This window comes from Schistocerca nitens, chromosome 6 (genome assembly GCF_023898315.1).
Source record: "Schistocerca nitens isolate TAMUIC-IGC-003100 chromosome 6, iqSchNite1.1, whole genome shotgun sequence".
Lineage (NCBI taxonomy): Eukaryota > Metazoa > Arthropoda > Insecta > Orthoptera > Acrididae > Schistocerca > Schistocerca nitens.
The window spans coordinates 660,008,555-660,030,954 of record NC_064619.1 but is presented as its reverse complement, the minus strand read 5'-3'; the positions used below and the strand labels follow the sequence as shown (position 1 = coordinate 660,030,954).

Sequence of the window (22,400 nt, the reverse complement as noted above, 5' to 3'; positions counted from 1 at the left end):
CGTAGCAGCCCCGCGGTTCCGGACTGCAGCGCCAGAACCGGACGGCCACCGCGGCCGGCAAACTACGTTGCAGCTGCGGCTTATTCTGCAGCGGTAGCAGCCCGTTCACCGTTGTATTTGCGTGACTGTGCGCGCCACGGCAGATTCGATGAACCTTCCGCCAAGCACTTACGTGTGAATTGCAGAGCAGTCATGTGGATATAGAACCCGGGCACACATCGGGAGATTGGGTTGGACATCATTGCCCCATCCAATCTGTAGCTCAGACTTGGCGCCTACTTGCATCTTTGTGGGCCATTTACGGACACCCTACGTCGGACACACTGAAGATCAGGAGTGTGTGATTCAAGCAGTGATAGCAGGGCTGCGAGCACAAGTAAAGAGCTTTCACCAACAGGGAGTACATGCTCTTTCATAAGGCTGACGCAAGGGCACCGAACGTGAAAGTGACTATGTAGGTAAGGACTACATGTGAAACAAATGTTGGCCGGCCGGTGTGGCCGAGCGGTTCTAGGCGCTTCAGTCTGGAACCGCGCGACCGCTACGGTTCGAATCCTGCCTCGGGCATGAATGTGTGTGATGTCCTTAGGTCAGTTAGGTTTAAGTAGTTTTAAGTTGTAGGGGACTGATGACCTCAGATGTTAAGTCCCATAGTGCTCAGAGCCATTTGAACTGTTTTTGCAACAGATGTTGACTGATATTGTTACGAAATGCTAACTGTTAAGAACGAATACGTTCTGACAAAAAAAATGTAGGGCATCGTTTGTTGTATGATCCCCCTATAACAATGGATGACAATGCCACTGAATGTTTTCAAAACGTACAGTTCGTGCACATGTGAGGCGTGTTTTTACCTCATCGGATGATTGCGGCTTCCTGGTGCAAAGTATTCTACTTTTCTTTGTTACTGTTACCCACTAGTTTAGAAATACAATTCGATAGGTTAAGGAATTCGGCCAACGGCCTTGCCGCAGTGGTAACACCGCTTCCCGTCAGATCACCGAAGTTAAGCACTGTCGGGCTGGGCTAGCACTTGGATGGATGACCATCCAGTCTGCCGAGCGCTGTTGGCAAGCGGGGTTCACTCAGCCCTTGTGACGCAAACTGAGGAGCTACTTGATTGAGAAGTAGCGGCTCCGGTCTCGGAAACTGACATATGGTCGGGAGAGCGATGTGCTGGCCACATGCCCCTCCATATCCGCATCCAGTGACGGCTGTGGGCTGAAGATGACACGGCGGCCGATCGGTACCGTTGGGCCTTCATGGCATGTTCGAGAGGAGTTTAGTTTTTTAGTTAAGGAACTCTACCATTTTGGAAGTGAATACGCATTATTTTTCAGCCCAAGGCCAAAAAGTGAGAATTTTCGGTGTCCCATGCATAGGTCTTATGCGAGACAGGTCTTGATGATAGGAGTGTCATAAACTCCTATAAATTGGAATATCCCGCAAAAATCTGGACATCTGGCTATACTATGTGGACAGAGAATTGAGTGATGCCGCTTTTGTGATGATCGTGTGCTTGTACTTAAAGTGACTGCATTGTTGCCCAACAGCAAGCTGGTGACAATGCCGCGACTCACCAAGGACTTGCAGCGAGTGCACATAATCGCAGGCGTCGACCCGGACCCGTCGGCGATCTCGTGCGTGAAGTACGCGAAAGTGCTCACGATGCAGCTGGACATGATGTACTTGGATGACTATTCCCTCGGAGACGTCGTCATCTGCGACATGAACGGCGTGACCGTCGGGCACCTCCTCAGGATCGACATCAACGTCGTCCGCGCTCTCGAATTCTGCTACAAGGTACTTTCCGCATACTACTGTGTTTCTTTTTTCTGTAAGTACGAGTTTTGTTCTACATACATTGCATATGCATAGCAAATTTCAGTTTAGTATAATGGATGCAAGCTCTCTTTTAACATGAATGAATGAAACTTGGAAAAATGTGATAAATTCCTTTGTGATCAAACTGCTCAGTTCATCGCTCCCTAGGCTTATACACTACTTAATCTAACTTCAACTAACTTACGCTACGGACAACACACACACCCATGCCCGAGGGAGGACTCGAATCTCCGACGGGGAGAACAGCGCGAATTGTGACAAGGCCCTTTAGACCGCGCAGCTCAATGAATGAAAGGTAATGCCTATAACCAACTGAAAGAAATCCATAGTATCCTATTACAAGATCAGTGGTGAACATCTTGAACACGTCAGATCGTTTAAAGCAGTATGAAACGGAGTCACCACGTAAACTTAATAGTAGAGAAGAAATGATAATTAAATCAAGGCCGTTCAGGTCGCAGATGACGACGTCTCCGAGGGAGTAGTCATCCAAGTACATCATGTCCAGCTGCATCATGAGCACTTTCGCGTACTTCACGCACGAGATCGCCGACGGGTCCGGGTCGACGCCTGCGATTATGTGCACTCGCTGCAAGTCCTTGGTGAGTCGCGGCATTGTCACCAGCTTGCTGTTGGGCAACAATGCAGTCACTTTAGGTACAAGCATACGATCATCACAAAAGCGGCATCGCTCAATTCTCTGTCCACATAGTATAGCCAGATGTCCAGATTTTTGCGGAATGTTCCCATTTATAGGAGTTTATGACACTCCTATCATCAAGCTGTTGACAGGCGTTGATATACATCAACGGGGCCAGTTGAAAATGTGTTCCCCGACCGGTGCTCGAACCAGGGATATCCAAATGGTTCAAATGGCTCTGAGCACTATGGGACTTAACATCTATGGTCATCCGTCCCCTAGAACTTAGAACTACTTAAACCTAACTAACCTCAGGACATCACACAACACCCAGTCATCACGAGGCAGAGAAAATCCCTGACCCCGCCGGGAATCGAACCCGGGAACCCGGGCGCGGGAAGCGAGAACGCTACCGCACGACCACGAGCTGCGGACAGGGATATCCCTCTTACATGACAGTCGCTCTATCCATCTGAGCCACTGAGGGCAAAGAGGATAGTACGACTGCAGGGATTTATCCCTTGCACGCTCCCAGTGAGACCCACTACATTCGTAGTGCCCCTGCCAATTACACTCATTACTTGCGGCAGAAAGTTCAACGGCCGGTTAGCCTTAACTATATGAAGATGGTGTCTGTTCTTTCAGACATGTCTGATAAGTCTGTCTACCGCGAGTAATGAGTGTAATGGGCAGGGGCACTACGAAAGTAGTCTGTGGACATTAAGTTGGGCATGTGGGTCTCACGGGGAGCGTGCAAGGGATAAATCCCTGCAGTCACGCTATCCTCTGTGCCCTCAGTGGCTCAGATGGATAGAGCGTCTGCCATGTAAGCAGGAGATCCCGGGTTCGAGTCACGGTCGCGGCACATATTTTTCAACTGTCCCCGTTGATGTATATCAAGGCCTGTCAACAGCTTAAGGTCTTGATTTAATTATAATTTCATTCTAAAGAGCTGCATGGTTACCGATGATATTTGTTCTTTCGGACATGTCCGAAAAGGTGAGATACCATCTTCATAATAGCAGGAAAGGCGAATGGAAAGGTTGAATTTATCGGAAGGATTCATGGAAAGTCTGGTGCGTCTGTAAAGGAAATAGTTTGTTGTACGCTAGTGCGACCAATTCTATGTTACATGTTGATTTTGACTGTCATTAGTATCGACAAACACTAACTATAACATTTGCCGTTTTTGGGTCTGTATAACGATTTAACGTCTGGACTGTGGTAAATATTCTTCATAAAATGTTTTCATAATTCTGAATTCCAAATGTCCGTGTCCATAATGATATGCTGCAGCGCAGTGTCTCTGTGGTCAGTTGCTGTCTGTGATGAAGATTTTGATTCGATAACAGTCTATGGAAGATCAAAACGTGATGGGATTTACTTTACTGTTACACGCGATAGATCATGTATGTGGTCTCTGTTCTTTCGGAAATGTCTGAAAGAACAGACACCATTTTGATTCTGGAGCTACCACGAATCAAGACACAAAGGAATTAAAGACATTAGCTCACAGAGGGCATTGATTTATACCAATGGGGGTTAAAACTTGCGTCTGCCGCTCACTAGGCAGATGCGCTACACACTGCATCAGGACACAGTAGTCACTACAACTGCACGGACTATCCTAGCATTCCCCCCATCCACAAGAACGGACACCCTTTTGATTCTACAGCCACTATGAATCAAGACACAAAGGAATTAAAGCCCATAGCTGCCAGTGTCATGCAGCAGTGTAACACCGGTTCCTGTCAGATCACCAAAGTTAAGCACTGTAGGGCTGGGCTAGAACTTCAGTGAGTGACCATCCGGTCTGCTGAGCGTTGCTGGCAAGCGGGGTGCACTCAGCCCTTGTGAGGCAAACTGAGGAACTACTTGATTAAGAAGTAGCGGATCCGGTCTCGTAAACTGTCATACGGCTGGCAGAGCGTTGTACTGACCACATGCCCCTCCATATCCGCATCCAGTGACGCCTGTGGCTGAGGATGACACGGGGGCCCGCCTGTACCGTTGGGCCTTCATGGACTGTTCAGGCGGAGTTTAGTTTAGTTTAGTTTTGGCTGCCTGTGTGCACTGATTTATATTAATGGGGAAAGTTGAAAATCTGTGCTGTATCATGCTCACTAGGCAGATGCACTGTGCAGTAAGCCATCTGGACACAGTGGTCACTACAACCGCATGGACTATACCAGCATGCCTCCTGTCACACCCAAATTCTGAACTTATCCACACACTGCTGATTTGTAGTGCCCCCACTCATTGTCCTCGTTATTTGTGGCATCTCGCCGATCCCCCTAAGAGTTTGAACTCAGTGTGCATCTGCACTGAAGGAATCTTTGGCTGACATCGCCTTAATTATGCATGTGGTAAGCGTTCTGGATGACCTGAGAATATGGATGTGAGGTGATACGTGCTCAGGTAGTCTGTGTAGTTGTGATGACCACTGTATCCGGATGACATAGTGATCAGCGCATCTCCTTAGTGAACAGGAGATCCAGGTTCGAATGCCATAGATATAAATCAATGCCCACTGACAGCTGTCTTTACTTTATGTGTGTCTTGATGATGTATCATAATTTCATCTCACATTCATTTAGATCACCTTGTGCTTATCAGTAGGCCCAAATATTCTTTTGATATTACTGCTGGATTCTGTCTGCCGTACTAGTAACGTTTATGCTTGAAGCATATAGCACCCATATTTTCATTCCCACAGCTTCATGTCTGTTGCTCATTAAAGAGAGATTCACTTTTGTTATGGAGAGGGGTGCATCAATGCACCGCTCTCCCTGCACCGCTCTCCCGGTCGTTGTTGAGTTTCTAGACCATGGAACCGCTACTAATCGGTCGAGTAGTTCCTCAGTTGGCCTCACAATGTTGAGTGCATACCATACCAGGCCTCCCACGAAGGAAAAATTCCTGGTATAGCCCACACGGCATATGGTGGCCGATGCGCAGTGAGCAGTTTTCGTCCAAAGCGCTGGGCGAGTTTATTCGTTTGTTTATATGGGGAGGCCGACAGTGTCTAATACCGTTCGGCTGGCCGGTGATGACAGAATCGAGGCGCACGCCCTGCAGTCTTTCTCAAACGATTTTACAAAAACTGTTTTGAAAAAAACTTCATTTTTGCTTCACTTATACACTACTGGCCATTAAAATTGCTACACCACAAAAATGACGTGCTACAGACGCGGGATTTAACCGACAGGAAGAAGATGCTGTGATATGCAAATGATAAGCTTTTCAGAGCATACACACAAGGTTGGCGCCGGTGGCGACACCTACAACGTGCTGACATGAGGAAAGTTTCCAACCGATTTCTCAAACAAAAACAGCAGTTGACCGGCGTTGCCTGGTGAAACGTTGTTGTGATGCCTCGTGTAAGGAGGAGAAATCCGTACCATCACGTTTCCTACTTTGATAAAGGTCGGATTGTAGCCTATTGCGATTACGGTTTATCGTATTGCGACATTGCTGCTCGCGTTGGTCGAGATCCAATATGGAATATGGAATCGGTGGGTTCAGGAGGGTAATACGGAACGCCGTGCTGGATCCCAACGGCCTCGTATCACTAGCAGTCGAGGTGACAGGCATCTTATTCGCATGGCCACGTCCCGATCCCTGACTCAACAGATGGGGACGTTTCCAAGACAACCATCTGCACGAACAGTTCGTGGACGTTTGCAGCAGCACGGACTATCAGCTCGGAGACCATGGCTGCAGTTACCCTTGACGCTGCATCACAGACAGGAGCGCCTGCGATGGTGTACTCAACGACGAACCTGGGTGCACGAATGGCAAAACGTCATTTTTTCGGATGAATCCAGGTTCTGTTTACAGCATCATGATGGTCGCATCCGTGTTTGGTGACATCGCGGTGAACGCACATTGGAAGCGTGTATTCGTCATCGCCATACTGGCGTATCACCCGGTGTGATAGTATGGGCTGCCATTGGTTACACGTCTCGGTCACCTCTTGTTCGCATTGACGGCACTTTGAACAGTGGACGTTACATTTCAGATGTGTTACGACCCGCGGCTCTACCCTTCATTCGATCCCTGCGAAACCCTACATTTCAGCAGTATAACGCACGACCGCATGTTGCAGCTCCTGTATGGGCCTTTCTGGATACAGAAAATGTTCGACTGCCGCCCTGGCCAGCACATTCTCCAGATCTCTCACCAATGGAAAACGCCTGGTCAACGGTGGCCGAGCAACTGGCTCGTCACAATACGCCAGTCACTATTCTTGATGAACTGTGGTATCGTGTTGAAGCTGCATGGGCAACTGTACTTGTACACGCCATCCAAGCTCTGTTTGACTCAATGCCCAGGCGTATCAAGGCCGTTATTACAGCCAGAGGTGGTTGTTCTGGGTACTGATTTCTCAGGATCTATGCACCCAAATTGCGTGAAAATGTAATCGCATGGCAGTTCCAGTATAATATATTTGTCCAATGAATACCTGTTTTTCATCTGCATTTCTTCTTGGTGTAGCAGTTTTAATGGCCAGTAGTGTAGCTTTATACGTCAAGTTCATGATGATGTGCCCATCCTTTCGATAATGGTCAATTATTGTGATATTTACGTGGAAGTGAGACACTGCGCGGAATTTGAAAAAGTTTGCAATGAAAAATAGAGATCGCTATGTTTTGCGTTTGATGCATATGTTTCAGCATTTGAAATTTAGCTAATATATTGAGTTTTTCTTTAGACTTGGTTGGAGGTCTCCATCTGTCACCAATCTGAAGAAAATTGATCTGTTGTAGCACACTCATTTGCGATCGCGCTGAGCCAGCGATTAAGCCAGAGAGAAGTATCCATACCGATCCTCATATTTCATAAACGGTTTGAGATATCGAAATGAGATTTTGGCGAAACATAGCACACAAAGAGGAGAGCATTGTGCCACATGATTATTATGCAAAACTTCATTATCTACCGTGTTACTTCAATAACTACAGACTTTTTCGATGATAGAATGCAATTTTTAAGGCCCATCGATAGCTGGTGAAATGAGAAATGCCATGAGTTTGGAAGAACGTGACTATAGACGTTACACGTTTATTTTGTTCCGAGAATGTGCTTTTTCGTAGGCTTTTGGCCTTACTTTTCCTCAGTTCCTCGCTTAATAAACTTAATAAACCAATTTTGCAGAGTTCTTTTGCAGCTGTGTCTGCAGGACATGTTAGTGAGGTGAGACGGTGTAAACTCCGCTGTGTTTTGGGAAAATAAGCAAATTTTAACATGTCAACCAGAGAAATGTGTAGGTTTTACTCAAAACTGGCCAGTCATGATGCTTCTCTAAAAATGGTTAACAAGACAGGCGAATTAAATTGCTGCATTTTCGACGAAATTATTTTTAGATGCTAACCAAAGCTGAGGTGACAGTAGATGTTTTTGAATAGACACCATGCAGGTGCGTGCGTGGAGGGGCTTCACTTAATATTTTCAGAAAATGTTGGCTTCAGTTTAGAACAGGACTTCACTTCTAGTGCTCAGCATTTCCCCCACAGCGCATGCCCATAACCCCCACCACTACCGCTCTCCCCATGCATGCCTTGCCGTCTGCGCATTTACCGGCCACAGCATTCAGCGAGCATTGTATTATTGGGCCCTACACATGGCACTCAGCTGTGCTGACAACTCAGCTGCAGAGATGGACATTCACTGAAGAAAAATATTTTATTGTGTCGCTATACATTTTTTTTAAATTCCTACAGCCAACAATGCTACAGTAACAAATATCACTTCTACTTATTTTAAAGATGAGATTAATTCTTGAAAACGGCATAAAACGTACATGTTGAACAATGCAACGATGCTCTTTGTATTGTTACTAAGGCTGACTGACTTGAGTTATTCATATAAGAAATCTATATTGCCCATGCTAAAACACTGTATACAAAAGAAATGTCTGTGACTTTTACGTGCTGTGAGTTGCTACTTACCTAATAAAGATTAGTGTCTGTCGCATTGTCTCCTAAATTGAAAGGATACTGAGGAAAGGTCATAAGATTTTTTTCTTTTATGATATTTTACTACAAAGCACAGAATAAAAATTTAATTTCTCATTGGTTAAATAACCGAATTTGTTGCAGCATATGTTATTTGTAAGCCAACATGTTTCGCGTGAATTAATAAGGAAATGGTAGTGAACTACTAAAAAAAGTTCACCAATACCATAGCTTGTGAAAGCTGTATTTCTTTCATCGAAAACCTCTTTTACAATTATATTTCTACCACCAGAAACTGGCACGTGCAGCCAGCTTTATAATGGGTTTAAATTGAACCTGCATTCTCAAAGCTGTTCAGTAGAGAGCTGTGCGTCTCCAGTTGCGAACGGGACAGCATGGCTCATCTACACTACCTGATCAAAAGAATCCAGGCGCCTCTTAGTGAACATTAATATGGTGTGTCTATCTTTCGACTTCATGATGGCTGAACTCTGCTGTGGACACTTTCATTTAGGTGTCAGAAGGTCCTTAATAAAGAAGGTCCTTAATAAAGAGACGAAATCAGAGTAGATGGGAATTTGGACGCTGGGGTCTGGAGCTAAGTCTCGGCTCTAACTCATTCCAAAGGTATTCCATTGGGTTCAGCTGGGGCCTAGGGGCAGGTTAATCCATATCAGTGATGTTATTGTCCACACATCATTGCCTCACAGCAGCTGCTCTACGAGAGAGTGCACTCTGATGCTGATACAAATAATCACCGTCTCAGACGTGTTCCCCTATTGTTTGCAGTACACAATGATGTAAAACATGATAATATCACTCCACATTTAGCGTTTTCTTAAAGGGAATAAGATGACCTAACTCTAAGCATCAGAAACAGCTCCACACTGTAGCACCACCTCCTCAATACTTCACTGTCGACTCTACACATGATATCTGGTTATCGTTCTTCATGCACTCGCCAAACACAAACCCTTCCACTGGACTGCCACAAGGTATAGCAGGATTCAACACACTAAATCATTCGTTTCCAGCCATCCAGGGTCCAGTGGCGTCGTTCCTGACATAATCTCAAGCTAGTTTAACACTGATTACCGAAATGAGAGGGTTACGAGGAGCTGGTCCATCATTGTACCCCCAGCCCCCTTTTTTTAAAACTCTGTGCGGACAATAACAGTGCTAACTGGAATGCTGGTAGCTCTTTGGTACATACGAGTAATTGCTTCCGCGGATTTCATTCGACTTTTCTACTACCACCCTCCGCAATTTTCGACAATCCCTGCCCATCAGTGTATGAGGAGGTCTGATGCTCCTGGCTAAGCAGTGGCTGTTTCTTCGAGTTTCCACTTCACAACCACATCAGCAACAGTCGAGTTGGCCAGCAATAGAGTTGTTGGAATGTCCCTGATGGATTTGTTACTCAGGTGTCATGATGTCATCGAATGACTGGCCCACATTCCCATTTTGCTGTTACTGGTTCTCTGTTGACAACACAATACTCCCCGCCGCCTTTCATGCTGGTGGTTCCGCATCTCGCCAAATGTGAAGATGTGAAGATCGGATCCGCATTGCATAGGAAGTCCGGATACTTTTGATCATAAAGTTTACACTCTTCAGACACACGTAGAAAGGTCATTTTAATTTATGCTAAGGATAACAGCCCTAGTTCCGTAGGAAACACGCTTGACTTTTAATTTCCAGCCCAAAATTTGAATTTCGCTCCAAAATTCGTTCTCGCCGTTTTATAAAGAGCAATTGTCATTTTTCAAAGGGAGGAGGGTTACGGGGTGGGGTAATCCCATGACATTGATGGTATCATCAATGACGTCATCGATGGCGCGTCCCTTAGCTCACAGCTGACAACTTGCTTTCATAGAGGCTTCCTATTTAGGTGAACATCCAATTCAGTACAGGAAATTGTAACCCACATTGGTTAAATACTGGCAATCACTGGGACTAATACATATTTCATTTATCATTGGGGATTAGTTTTCATTTTGACTTGTCTTGCTGTGTCGGGTTTTGCATCAGTTACTGGACAGTTTGGAAAAAAAAAAACGGTCGAGTAACAACATCTGGACACCTACCCCTGTTCAGTCAGTCGCATGGAGCGCCTAGGACACTACCACCTCTATCAATCGCAGCCAAGTGTGAGGTCCTGCCCAAAAGTTTTAGTAGGCTGGCAGCCACCTAGCCCATCACAAGTCAGGCTACCTCGCCTTGTCGCAAATACTGAATTATTTTGTACTAAACTCAGTCCGAACAGGCTTTGGAGGCCCAACGGTATTGACCGACCGCTGTGTCATCCTCTGTCCACAGATACAGATATGTGATCAGCACGCCGCTGTTCCGGGTGTTGTCAGTTTTCGTAACCGGAGCGGCTACTTCCCAATCAAGTAGCTCCTCGATTGGCTTCACTAGGGCTGAGTGCACCCCCTTCACAACAGCTCTCGGCTGAATGGACAGTCACCCATCCAAGTGCTAGCCCAGCTCGACAGCGATTATCTTCGGTGATCTGATGGGAACCAGAGTTACCACTGCGGCAAGGCCATTGGCTGAATTATTGTATAATATTTACAAAATATGGCTTTCCCTTTAATAGGAGTCTTTTTATTTTTGGAACTTGTAGTCAATTCAGCTCTCTCACTGTGCTAAGAAAATGTAATTTAGTATACGTTTTTACGACCCATAGTTCTTTCCGCGATTTCTCTGTTCATTCAAAATCTCCCTCCTCTCCATTGGATGGGAAAGAACGCCTCAGTATCCTTTGGGGAAAGAACACCTCAGTATCTCTGAAATGTGTATGCCGCAAGACTATAGTATTTTTTTTTCTTTTTTTTTTGCGGCTGGACGGAACCCGTACCTAACCTCACAGTCCTTGGCGCAAGGCTGTCGTTGTCCGCTCAAATGACAGTCTGTGACTACGGTCTCTTTCTTAAAGCCTGTCTGACACGGAGTAGGGTTCGCCACTAGTTTTCTAAAGTGGCTGCTGGCTAGCAGTTGGCGGTAGCGGTCACCTCGCTTGTTGAATCTTTCACACGGTGTATGATTTGGCACCGCGGAAGCTAGCTGGCTAGCTTCGCCCATTGAACAGCAGGGAGCGCAATCCGGCCGAACGGCAATCTTTCTCAAACTATTTTAAAGAAGCTGATCTGTAAAAAAATGTGATTCCCGCACATCCCATAATTTAATTCGTCAGTTTCATGACGAACAGCCTATAATTACGTTAAAGGTCATATTTTTTCTGATATTTCAGGATTAAGTAAACTATCGCAAGAATTTCAGTGAAAAACAGAGATCGCTAACAACTTGCGTTTGGTGTTTGTTACGTCTTATGTTGCCATATATGAAACGTAGCCAACATATTGAATTATTTTTTAAATTTGGAGAATATTGCTACCTATCACCAGTCTCGAGGAAATGGGTTGTATGTAAAGCACTTCGTCCCGAACTCACGCTTCAATGAAAAAGCCACAATGAAATATTCACAGAATTGGCTCTGAGCACTATGCGACTTAAATTCTGAGGTCATTAGTCGCCTAGAACTTAGAATTAATTAAACCTAACTAACCTAAGGACATCACACACATCCATGCCCGAGGCAGGATTCGAACCTGCGACCGTAGCGGTCGCTCGGCTCCAGACTGTAGCGCCCAGACCCGCACGGCCACTCCGGCCGGCTTTCACAGAATTCCTCGTATCTCAAATACGGTTTCAGATGTCGCACCACTATTTTCTCAAATGATAGTAAACAAAGAGACAACATTTCATCATATGGTTAATTTGCGGAATTTCCATATTTAGCACGATATTCAAAGTGACTGCCGATTTTTTTTTCAGTGAAGCAATAAAATATTTATGCACCGTCGACAGCTGTTGAAACGTATATATATATATATATATATATATATATGTATACACTCCTGGAAATGGAAAAAAGAACACATTGACACCGGTGTGTCAGACCCACCATACTTGCTCCGGACACTGCGAGAGGGCTGTACAAGCAATGATCACACGCACGGCACAGCGGACACACCAGGAACCGCGGTGTTGGCAGTCGAATGGCGCTAGCTGCGCAGCATTTGTGCACCGGCGCCGTCAGTGTCAGCCAGTTTGCCGTGGCATACGGAGCTCCATCGCAGTCTTTAACACTGGTAGCATGCCGCGACAGCGTGGACGTGAACCGTATGTGCAGTTGACGGACTTTGAGCGAGGGCGTATAGTGGGCATGCGGGAGGCCGGGTGGACGTACCGCCGAATTGCTCAACACGTGGGGCGTGAGGTCTCCACAGTACATCGATGTTGTCGCCAGTGGTCGGCGGAAGGTGCACGCGCCCGTCGACCTGGGACCGGACCGCAGCGACGCACGGATGCACGCCAAGACCGTAGGATCCTACGCAGTGCCGTAGGGGACCGCACCGCCACTTCCCAGCAAATTAGGGACACTGTTGCTCCTGGGGTATCGGCGAGGACCATTCGCAACCGTCTCCATGAAGCTGGGCTACGGTCCCGCACACCGTTAGGCCGTCTTCCGCTCACGCCCCAACATCGTGCAGCCCGCCTCCAGTGGTGTCGCGACAGGCGTGAATGGAGGGACGAATGGAGGCGTGTCATCTTCAGCGATGAGAGTCGCTTCTGCCTTGGTGCCAATGATGGTCGTATGCGTGTTTGGCGCCGTGCAGGTGAGCGCCACAATCAGGACTGCATACGACCGAGGCACACAGGGCCAACACCCGGCATCATGGTGTGGGGAGCGATCTCCTACACTGGCCGTACACCACTGGTGATCGTCGAGGGGACACTGAATAGTGCACGGTACATCCAAACCGTCATCGAACCCATCGTTGTACCATTCCTAGACCGGCAAGGGAACTTGCTGTTCCAACAGGACAATGCACGTCCGCATGTATCCCGTGCCACCCAACGTGCTCTAGAAGGTGTAAGTCAACTACCCTGGCCAGCAAGATCTCCGGATCTGTCCCCCATTGAGCATGTTTGGGACTGGATGAAGCGTCGTCTCACGCGGTCTGCACGTCCAGCACGAACGCTGGTCCAACTGAGGCGCCAGGTGGAAATGGCATGGCAAGCCGTTCCACAGGACTACATCCAGCATCTCTACGATCGTCTCCATGGGAGAATAGCAGCCTGCATTGCTGCGAAAGGTGGATATACACTGTACTAGTGCCGACATTGTGCATGCTCTGTTGCCTGTGTCTATGTGCCTGTGGTTCTGTCAGTGTGATCATGTGATGTATCTGACCCCAGGAATGTGTCAATAAAGTTTCCCCTTCCTGGGACAATGAATTCACGGTGTTCTTATTTCAATTAAGAAATTAGCTTTTACTTTTATTGACAAAAGGGAATTTTCATAAACTATCGACTTGTCTTTTCTTCAGTTGCTGTTTCATGATTCTGTCGCAATTTCAGCTGCACTAGAATGTTAGTGGGATGAATATTTATAAACTCTGGTCTGCTTTTGTAAAAGAAGAAGATGCAAATGTAGCAACAAGGGAACTTAGGTATTGCTCAAAACTCGTCACTGATAATGTCTCTCTGAAGAAAGAAAAGGGAATAAGGAGTCTGGTGAAAATAAATCGCTACTTATGTTGAAATTTCAACAGAATCCTATAACCCATTGCGTTTTTAAGAGTGAGTGATATGGACTGAAACTTGCCAAAGATTTTATTTCTTTATCTCAACGATCTGAGAAATATGAAACCATCTAAAATGGCTAAATCCTGTCAACTACTAATCAATTATCAATATCTTTGACGAAGATGTCTGTGGTGAAAAAGCACAATCCTTCACTCTGTGTACGGATACGAAAGGAAAGATGATATACTGTGTGTTGTTAATTGTTTTCATATTTCTTACATTATTGAGATAGAGAAATAAAACCCGGTGGCCATTTGGAATCCATATCATTGGTTATTAAAAACACACTGGGGTATAGGATTCCGCCGAAATTTCAATAGAAATATCAATTTACTTTCCCCAGACTTATCATTACCTTTACTTTTCTTCCGAGAAACATTATCAGAGATAATGCAGTTGAAACTCCGAAGGAAGCATGAAACAGCATATCGCTAAACAAGCAACTGAGGGACATACAAGTCAATAGTTTATGAAAATTCCCATTCTCAGTATGAAAATAAATTATAATTTCTTCATACATATTGTGTCAATTCTCGTTTCACCAGCTATCGATGGCACTTAAATATTACATTTTTTCATTAAAATATCTCTAGTTGCTTATTACGTTAGATATGGTGAAATGCTCTCCTCTTTGCGTGCTATCATTTGTCAAAATGTTCTGAAACAGTTTAGAAGATATGAGGAATTTTGTGAATATTTCATTCTGGAGCGTGAGTTCGGGATTAAGTGCTTTACGTACAACCTATTTTCTCGAACCAGGTGATAAATTGCAATATCCTTCCATATCTGAAGAATAATTCAAAATGTTAGCTACATTTCATATGCAGCAACATATGACCTAACATGCAACAAAAGCAAATTCACAGCGACTCGTATTTTACACTGAAAACTTCCCGAAATTCTTGCAGTCGTTTGCTTTATCATGAAATATCATAATAAATAGAATGATGATTCGTCATGAATTAAACTACGAGAAATGCGAGAATCAATTTTTTTACCGAACAGTTTCCGTACAATCGTTTGAGAAAGGTCACAAATCAGGCAGTGGGCTCGTGGCGTTGTGTTTGACCTCGAGGCCTAACTCGCGTTATCAGAGAGTTCCCGCCCTGTAGGCTGTGACGTCAGATGCCGAACACGACTCTTGATTGGCCAGCGCAGGTAGCATATTCAGGGGATCTTACAGGGACTCATAAGGAAACTAGTAACAGAGGTATCAAGGAAAATGTGCACAGGTCCCTACAGGGCAACCAGCTAGCAGACGACGGAGCCTGCATGCGTACCGGCACGTGAGCCGGCAAACAAGCTTGCAGAGAACTTTACTCCGTGTGAGACGGGCTTAGCTGTTGTCATCTCGTCACCTTACAACGTTCACAAATGTGCAGGTGTTGTAAACAATTTTTGAGCTGTTTAGAATGTACTTATTATTCAACATTCTCTTTAAATTTATTTTCAGACTGTCAATCGCAGAAGGATGAAGGAAATACACGTGTTGAACGTGGACAAAATAACTGACTTCGTCATGAAAATAGCTAAGACAGCAATCTCTGATAAATTGCTGAAGAGGGTAAGTCAGTTGTATGTCTTTATGAAAATGCCCTTTTTTCTGAAAATCATTCAATGTAGTTTACAGTTTTCAGGTATAGGGTAGTAGGTAAAATAACATTTCGCTATAAACAAATTCTTAGGTACTCTGATCCCTCTAAGTCTGAGATACTGCCTAAACATTATGATCATCATACTCACGGAATATATTTGTCTCATTTCGTATAACTTAATCGTCAGCCTTTTTAGAATGATCTCAGTTGGCCTCTCGTTATAATATGAGGCAACGAATGACGTTTCTTCAAGGTTCGGCTTACATATAGATTTCAAACCATTTTCCAGGGATGCCTGGTCTGTGTTATTGCGGAGACATACTTAGCATGAAACGTCCCCTTTGAAAAATTATACATGACTGTGCTTTAACTGACACACAATATTTTTAGCGCAACGCAATCTGACTTTCAATAATCCCTACAAAAGAATGGCCCTGACTAACATTAACCTATACCTTTCACAAATCACTTACCTCACCAAAAATCTTCGTTACTCGAACTACTGCAAAACAGCGAGCGCCACTACTGCCAGCTAAATAAAAGATTCTAACTACTGAAGGCACTAACTACTGATAGGGATAGTTAGCAAATGAAAGATATTAATAGAGAACAAACAATGTATTTACCTTAATATCATCATATATAAATATATATAGCAGTTCATGACAAATTTCAAAACTCCGCCATCTCTCTCCCCACATCCACCACTGCTGGCGGCTCACCTCCAACTGCCCAACGCTACGCGCTGTTCACAGCCAGCTGCCTAACACTACAATGGCGAATATTACAACAATGCAAAGCAGCCGCAGACTGCACACAGCACAGCCAGTGATTTTCATACAGAGGTGGCGTTACCAATAAAAAAACCTAAACAGCCTACTTACATAGCCCCCATGCTCCCCACAAAAAATTTTACAAATTGTTTTGGACAGTGGCCAATAATGATTTGATAAAAAAATTTTTTATAATTACAATAACAAAGATATCAATTGCACACACTTATTGATACAATGTTGGTCAAAAGCTAAACTTTCTCACAGTTCATAAAGACAGTCCTAATCGTTCATCACAGTAAAATAACAGTGTTTTTCTCAAAGTCTGAGCAGTAAAAGAAAATGCACACGGAAGTAGTGGATTTCTATGCAGTCTTGAAGAAATAGCGTTGTCCTTCCAACGGAAAGACAGTGCTGACTCTCGACATGCAGACAGGTCATGGGCCACAACAGAGGAAACCCACAGGAGAGTCATTCGACGTTATGAAGAATATTGGTAGGTAGGTCATCACAGAGCAGACCCACTGTAGTCCTGGTAGAGATTACGGTATTGGTGGGCCACCAGAGGTGCAGACCCACTGCAGTCCTTGTAGAAATAATGGTATTGATGTATCATCAAAGATGTAGACCCACTGTAGTCCTTGTAGAGATAATGGTACTGGTGGGTCATCAAAGATGCAGACCCACTGTAGTCCTTGTAGAGATGGCTAGCAGCCATCCGTTGCGACTGTGCAGGTGCACAATCACCATCGAAGATTCTTGCGGAGAATATAGCAAGTCCATAAACCACCACTTGTGCACTCACAAAGTGTTTTTCTAATTGTACTTAGAACCAGCAATGCTGTTAACGAGTCCCTTGCTGAATTATTAACACACGTGCAAACACTAACAGTCCCTACTTCTCACATATTGTCCGTATACTATGACCAACAGAAACGTGTGCAGTGAAATGTAACTTACAAGTTACTTAATTTGATGAACTGGTGTCAATTACAATTTTATAACAAGTGAATACAATTACAAAGGTACAAAATACATCATTAAAGAACATAACAATACAGATAACATTTGTAGTAAAACAGGCATTACAACAGAATAGAAATAAACATATACATCAATGTTACAGGAATTATGAGATAAGTAGATACATAAAAGATCAGAATAATTTTTGAAACATTAATTTCACACATGAGCATTGAAACAAAACAGAATTAATAATGTCTATAAACATCTTTACAAAGAAAATAACATATTATTAATGCAAATTATATTTGAGGATAACAGTATTGCTCATCATAGTGAATGTAGCTTAGTACTAGAAAAATTCTATAACATAAGTCTTATCAGATAAACATATAAATACAGGAAAAACATAAATACCCAAGGGTACACAAACATATAGCGGAATAATACAAGGAAAGGGCAGGGTTTGTTTTACTGCAGTATTTTGCAAACAAAACTTTCTTTACTTCTTGGAGATCTCCCTTCGTTCTTCATTATTTCCAAAAAGTCCTATCTATACCTGCTTTCTGTACTTTTTTTGTATAACTTCTCAATGCATTTCTTCCAATTCATCGCAACGCAGTCTCTTATATAGTCTACCCCCTCTTAAGCTAACTTAAATCTACTGAGCTCAGATGCTAAACTAAGGGACGAGGCAATGCAGCAGCACAAAACAATTAACACAAACAGCAATGATCAAAAATACAAATGGCGAAGCAAGCAGCATAAATTACAACTAATATAAGGCAACCCTTATTACACATATAAATATTCGTCGACGCTTCAATATTTCATCATAATAAATACGTAGCATAATCAAATTCCTCATATAGCATCAGCTTATTGATCATAAACATACCTCAGCAGCATAATACACATCGTCGTCGTAATAATATCATCATAAAACCTCAGCCAAATCTCTAAATCGTCGTAGCTTCCTCCAATAATTTCAAAACCTAAAAAAATTCTCTGCTCATTTCAACAGTGTCATCTACCTCAAACGTACTTTAAAATCATGCTCCCTTACCAAATACATCATTCAAAGCTCTCATAGTATCACAATGGTTCCAAAAAAAAATATGAACATTTCACAAAGTACAGACAAAATACAATTTCATAAGTGTGAAATTATCCAACTGTGTAATTACGTAAACGTCTGTCACTGATGTAGTAAAAAAAATGTTTATCTCTCAGTTACATGATCAGATAGCTGTGTAATTTGTGTTAGAGAAATATGGTACCGATGTGTAAAGTTGTATAAGCAAATACCATATTAGCTGGGGCTCCTTGTGCTTGCCAAACACATGGAACACAAAGTAGGCGTGTACCCCCCTGAGGATTTATGTACTTATACCCTCAGGTGTTACAGATTACAGCAATGGAATGAAATGTATCACGGAAAACTTTCTTTATAATTCAAAAATCTTTAAAAATAAATGTTTTTAAGTATAAGATTAATCATTCAAATGCGTCTCCTGTAGCGCTAAATGTGCGTCTTGCTGTAAGATAATTCTGTGGAAGTGTTGTAGTTATCGTCCTCTGTAAGCAAAGTTCTGCTGAAGTCAATGTACTTACCTCATGATAAACAAAGTGAAATACTTTGCGTATAGATATCGTAGTTATTATGCTTATTGGCGTGATGAAGAAAGTACTGTACAGTAACGTATTGTTGTGCCACGGAAAAGGCTGTCTCATTGTAGCTATACCACAAAAGTTACTACTAAAACATGTTTTACTTTCCAGAATAAAACAGAAAACTGTGCAGATATAAAACAGAAACAAAAGCAACATTGTAAATTGTCACTCATTAGTAGCGTCGTGATAAAATCGTGTAGCTGTCACATAAACTAAATGCTAAGTCATCTTTAATCCCACAGGAAGTACTTCAAATAAAGGATGTATTTTCAAGCAAACCAAAATGTTGCATTAAAATCTCATTAGCAGTACCTGTATATGCTCGAAGTATGTGAGCCTTATAGTCGTTACGTAATCGTGCAACTAACAAGCAAGAATGCACACACACAATAACACTGTGTCGTCTGTTCACAATAACAATGCATTCGTAATTTCTGTTTAAATAAGTTCTCTTGGTTCTTTACTGGATATTTAACTTCAAACATTGTTGCATATTAACAGATTCTAATTCTGACAAAGCATACTAGAAACGTGAAGTGAAAAATTTTATGGCAAAGACTAAGTTAAAAAGCAGATTATCTCTCAATAAATGGTTTTACATGTGAAATATGGTGTAACCTTTGCTCTTCCTAGTACGCAGAGTTTCAACTTTAACGCAATTGTCAAGTGGTATACGTCGGTAAAGAATACTGAAATTTTTCTCAAGGTTAGCGTCTATGTTATTTTTCCCTGAGCCAGCTGGCGTACGCGGCTGCCTGCTGTGCGGGTCATTGTCTGTCTCTTTGTTGGCGCGCGTCGTTATTGGGATTAGGAGACCTAACTTCTACAAATTCACCGTGACGAGAGGGCCCTGCCCTGTTTAAATCCCGCCAGTTCTGATGCAATTCAGGTCTGTCGTTACGATCACATCGTCTGTCGTCATGTCGGTAGTTCCTGTAGTTTCTTTCTTGTCGGTGGTGGAGAATTTCTCCCTGAATCGTAACTGCGCGCTGGAGCGTTGCGTCTAAAGTTATTCTGTCTCCCTTGATAATAATTATTTTGATTCCCAAATTGTCTGTTTCTCTGATTGTCTCTGTGATAGTCACTACCGCGGAGAGGTGATCTTTCCCTGTAATTATTACTACTCTGCCAACGGTTGTCATACGGGTGGTGTCTGCTTTGGTCACGATTTGTGTTGTGAGAATAGCCTTGTCGTGTCCAGTTATTATTTCTTTCATTGCGGAATTGTGACAGATGTGACCTGTAATTATTGTGCTCCTGTTTCCGCGTTCCCCGATTGTCAGTGTCAATTTCCAGTTCTTGTAACAGTCCCTGAAGAGCCTCAATGTCTTCTTTGCAACGTCCTGCTAAAATAATATGTCGTAAATGTTCAGGTAATTTGATTAAGCAAATGCGGATGAGTTCTGAGGGGCTGTATGGGTTTGACAGGTACTGATTCTTGTGCAACATGTCTTCAAAATATTTCACAAGACTGGAGAATTCAGATTGTTCGAAATGTTTCATCATTATGATGCCATGTTTTACTCGGTCTTGTGTGGCTTGAGACCAATATGCTGAGAGGAAGGCATGGTAAAATTCTCCTTCACTGTGGCAATCGTGAATGACCGATCGCATTCTTACAGCTGGTTCATTCTCTAAGTAGCCACACATAAATTCTAATCTGTGTTCTAACGACCAGTTGGGAGGAAAACAATGAGAGAATTGATGGAGCCATGCATGTGAATGAATGTCGTTGCCAGAATTCATAAATGTTTTGAATTTACGTGTAGTAATGAACAGCTTATAGTCAAAATCATCATGTCGGCGAGTCGCATATCGGTCATTGTTAGGTCGTGTCGGCCGTTCCATCTCAAAATTCGGTGCACATTGCCAATTTCTTTCATAACTTCCGAAATGCCCTGTGTTATTATTTTGCGGCTGTTCCGTATTTCTAAGTCCCTCTTCCCGTGTCGGAGCGCGAGTGTCCTCTGAAATTTGTAATTCTTGTATTACCTGTGTCAGCTGATCTTGTACTTCCCGGATTTCTCTTTGGTGTTGCGTATTAATTTGATTCAGATTTTGTTTCAGTTTCCTAATTTGTTCGCACTCTTCTGTCTCATTAAAGACTACCGGTTTTGTGTCATTCAGATTATCATCTACCTTCGTAGATAAATTATTTAGCTGATCCGAAAGTTCGACTACTTTCTCTGATAATGAACTAATTTCCTCCATGTGTCTTTCTGAACCAATTTTCAGAGTATCTACTGTGTCCTTTAAGTTTTCTTGAGTTTTTGCAAGTTGTGTAACCGAATCGGTAGATGCAACTGAGTCAATTTTAGCTTGCAGGGTCTCATGATTTTGATGAACAATAGTTTGCAGTTCTTTTATGGCTGCTTCGTGATTCTGTAATGCATTTTCATGCCGCGAAAAAATAGGTTGGAAATGCTCACAAATTTGTGTTTTTACGTCATTACAGACTTTTTGACATTTCGATTCGATGTTATGTAACTCAGTAGTTAAATCTTCACGTGTTTGTTCATGCGTGGTGTCTAACTTTTGAAGATTTTGTTCCATTGTGTCTAACTTTTTAAGATTTTGTTCCACTGTGTCTAACTTTTTAAGATTTTGTTCCACTGTGTCTAACTTTTTAAGATTTTGTTCCACTGTGTCTAACTTTTGAAGCTTATGCTGTGTTTGTCTCTGATTCTGTTCCATTGTGTCTAACTTTTGAAGATTTTATTCCATTGTGTCTAACTTTTGAAGATTTTGTTCCATTGTGTCTAATTTTTGTAGCCTTTGTCCCATTTGTTGCATTAACTGTAATAACAATGCACTGGTGTCTGAAACATGTTCCTCAGTGCTTTTCGGCAGTGAAGTTGCACCGGCAACATTCGCATTTTGACAAGCAGAAAATGTTTCTTGACTCATTTGAGAAAACGGTGAGAACCCAAAACCTGAGTCTACAGTATTTGCAATATTGTGTTCTGTCATTCCCGATTCCTGAGGCGAGCTGTTGCCGACCGATCGATCGATAATGCTTCCCTGTTCACTACCTGTGTCACTGTCTACACCATTATTTGACGCCCGCTCCATTTCCCTATGCACAGTTATCAAATTACTACTTTGAATGTCTGTTAATTCATTACACAGCGGTGCTGGTAAGCTACACTCGTCGTCACTATTATTTCTCAGTTTACTTTGGAGCCTAGTGTTACGTTTTTCACACGCCATTATTGTCACAATATTTCACACGATAACACAGAAAAGCACAATTTGAAGAGCAAAAATAAGAGAACACATTAACATAGCACTGAAA

The 22,400-nt window shown here is 43.1% G+C and overlaps 1 protein-coding gene and 1 pseudogene across 1 annotated transcript in view; both read left to right on the top strand.

Moving 5' to 3' along the window:
* The window catches only part of LOC126263556 (retinol-binding protein pinta-like), a 104,099-nt gene that overhangs the window by 67,080 nt on the left and 14,619 nt on the right, over window positions 1–22,400 (top strand). The window contains exons 3-4 of the mRNA XM_049960648.1: window positions 1,554–1,803; window positions 15,554–15,664. Of these exons, the coding sequence (XP_049816605.1) occupies window positions 1,554–1,803; window positions 15,554–15,664 (361 nt within the window). The remainder of the gene's footprint in view (window positions 1–1,553; window positions 1,804–15,553; window positions 15,665–22,400) is intronic.
* Window positions 956–1,073, top strand: LOC126191787 (5S ribosomal RNA; annotated as a pseudogene).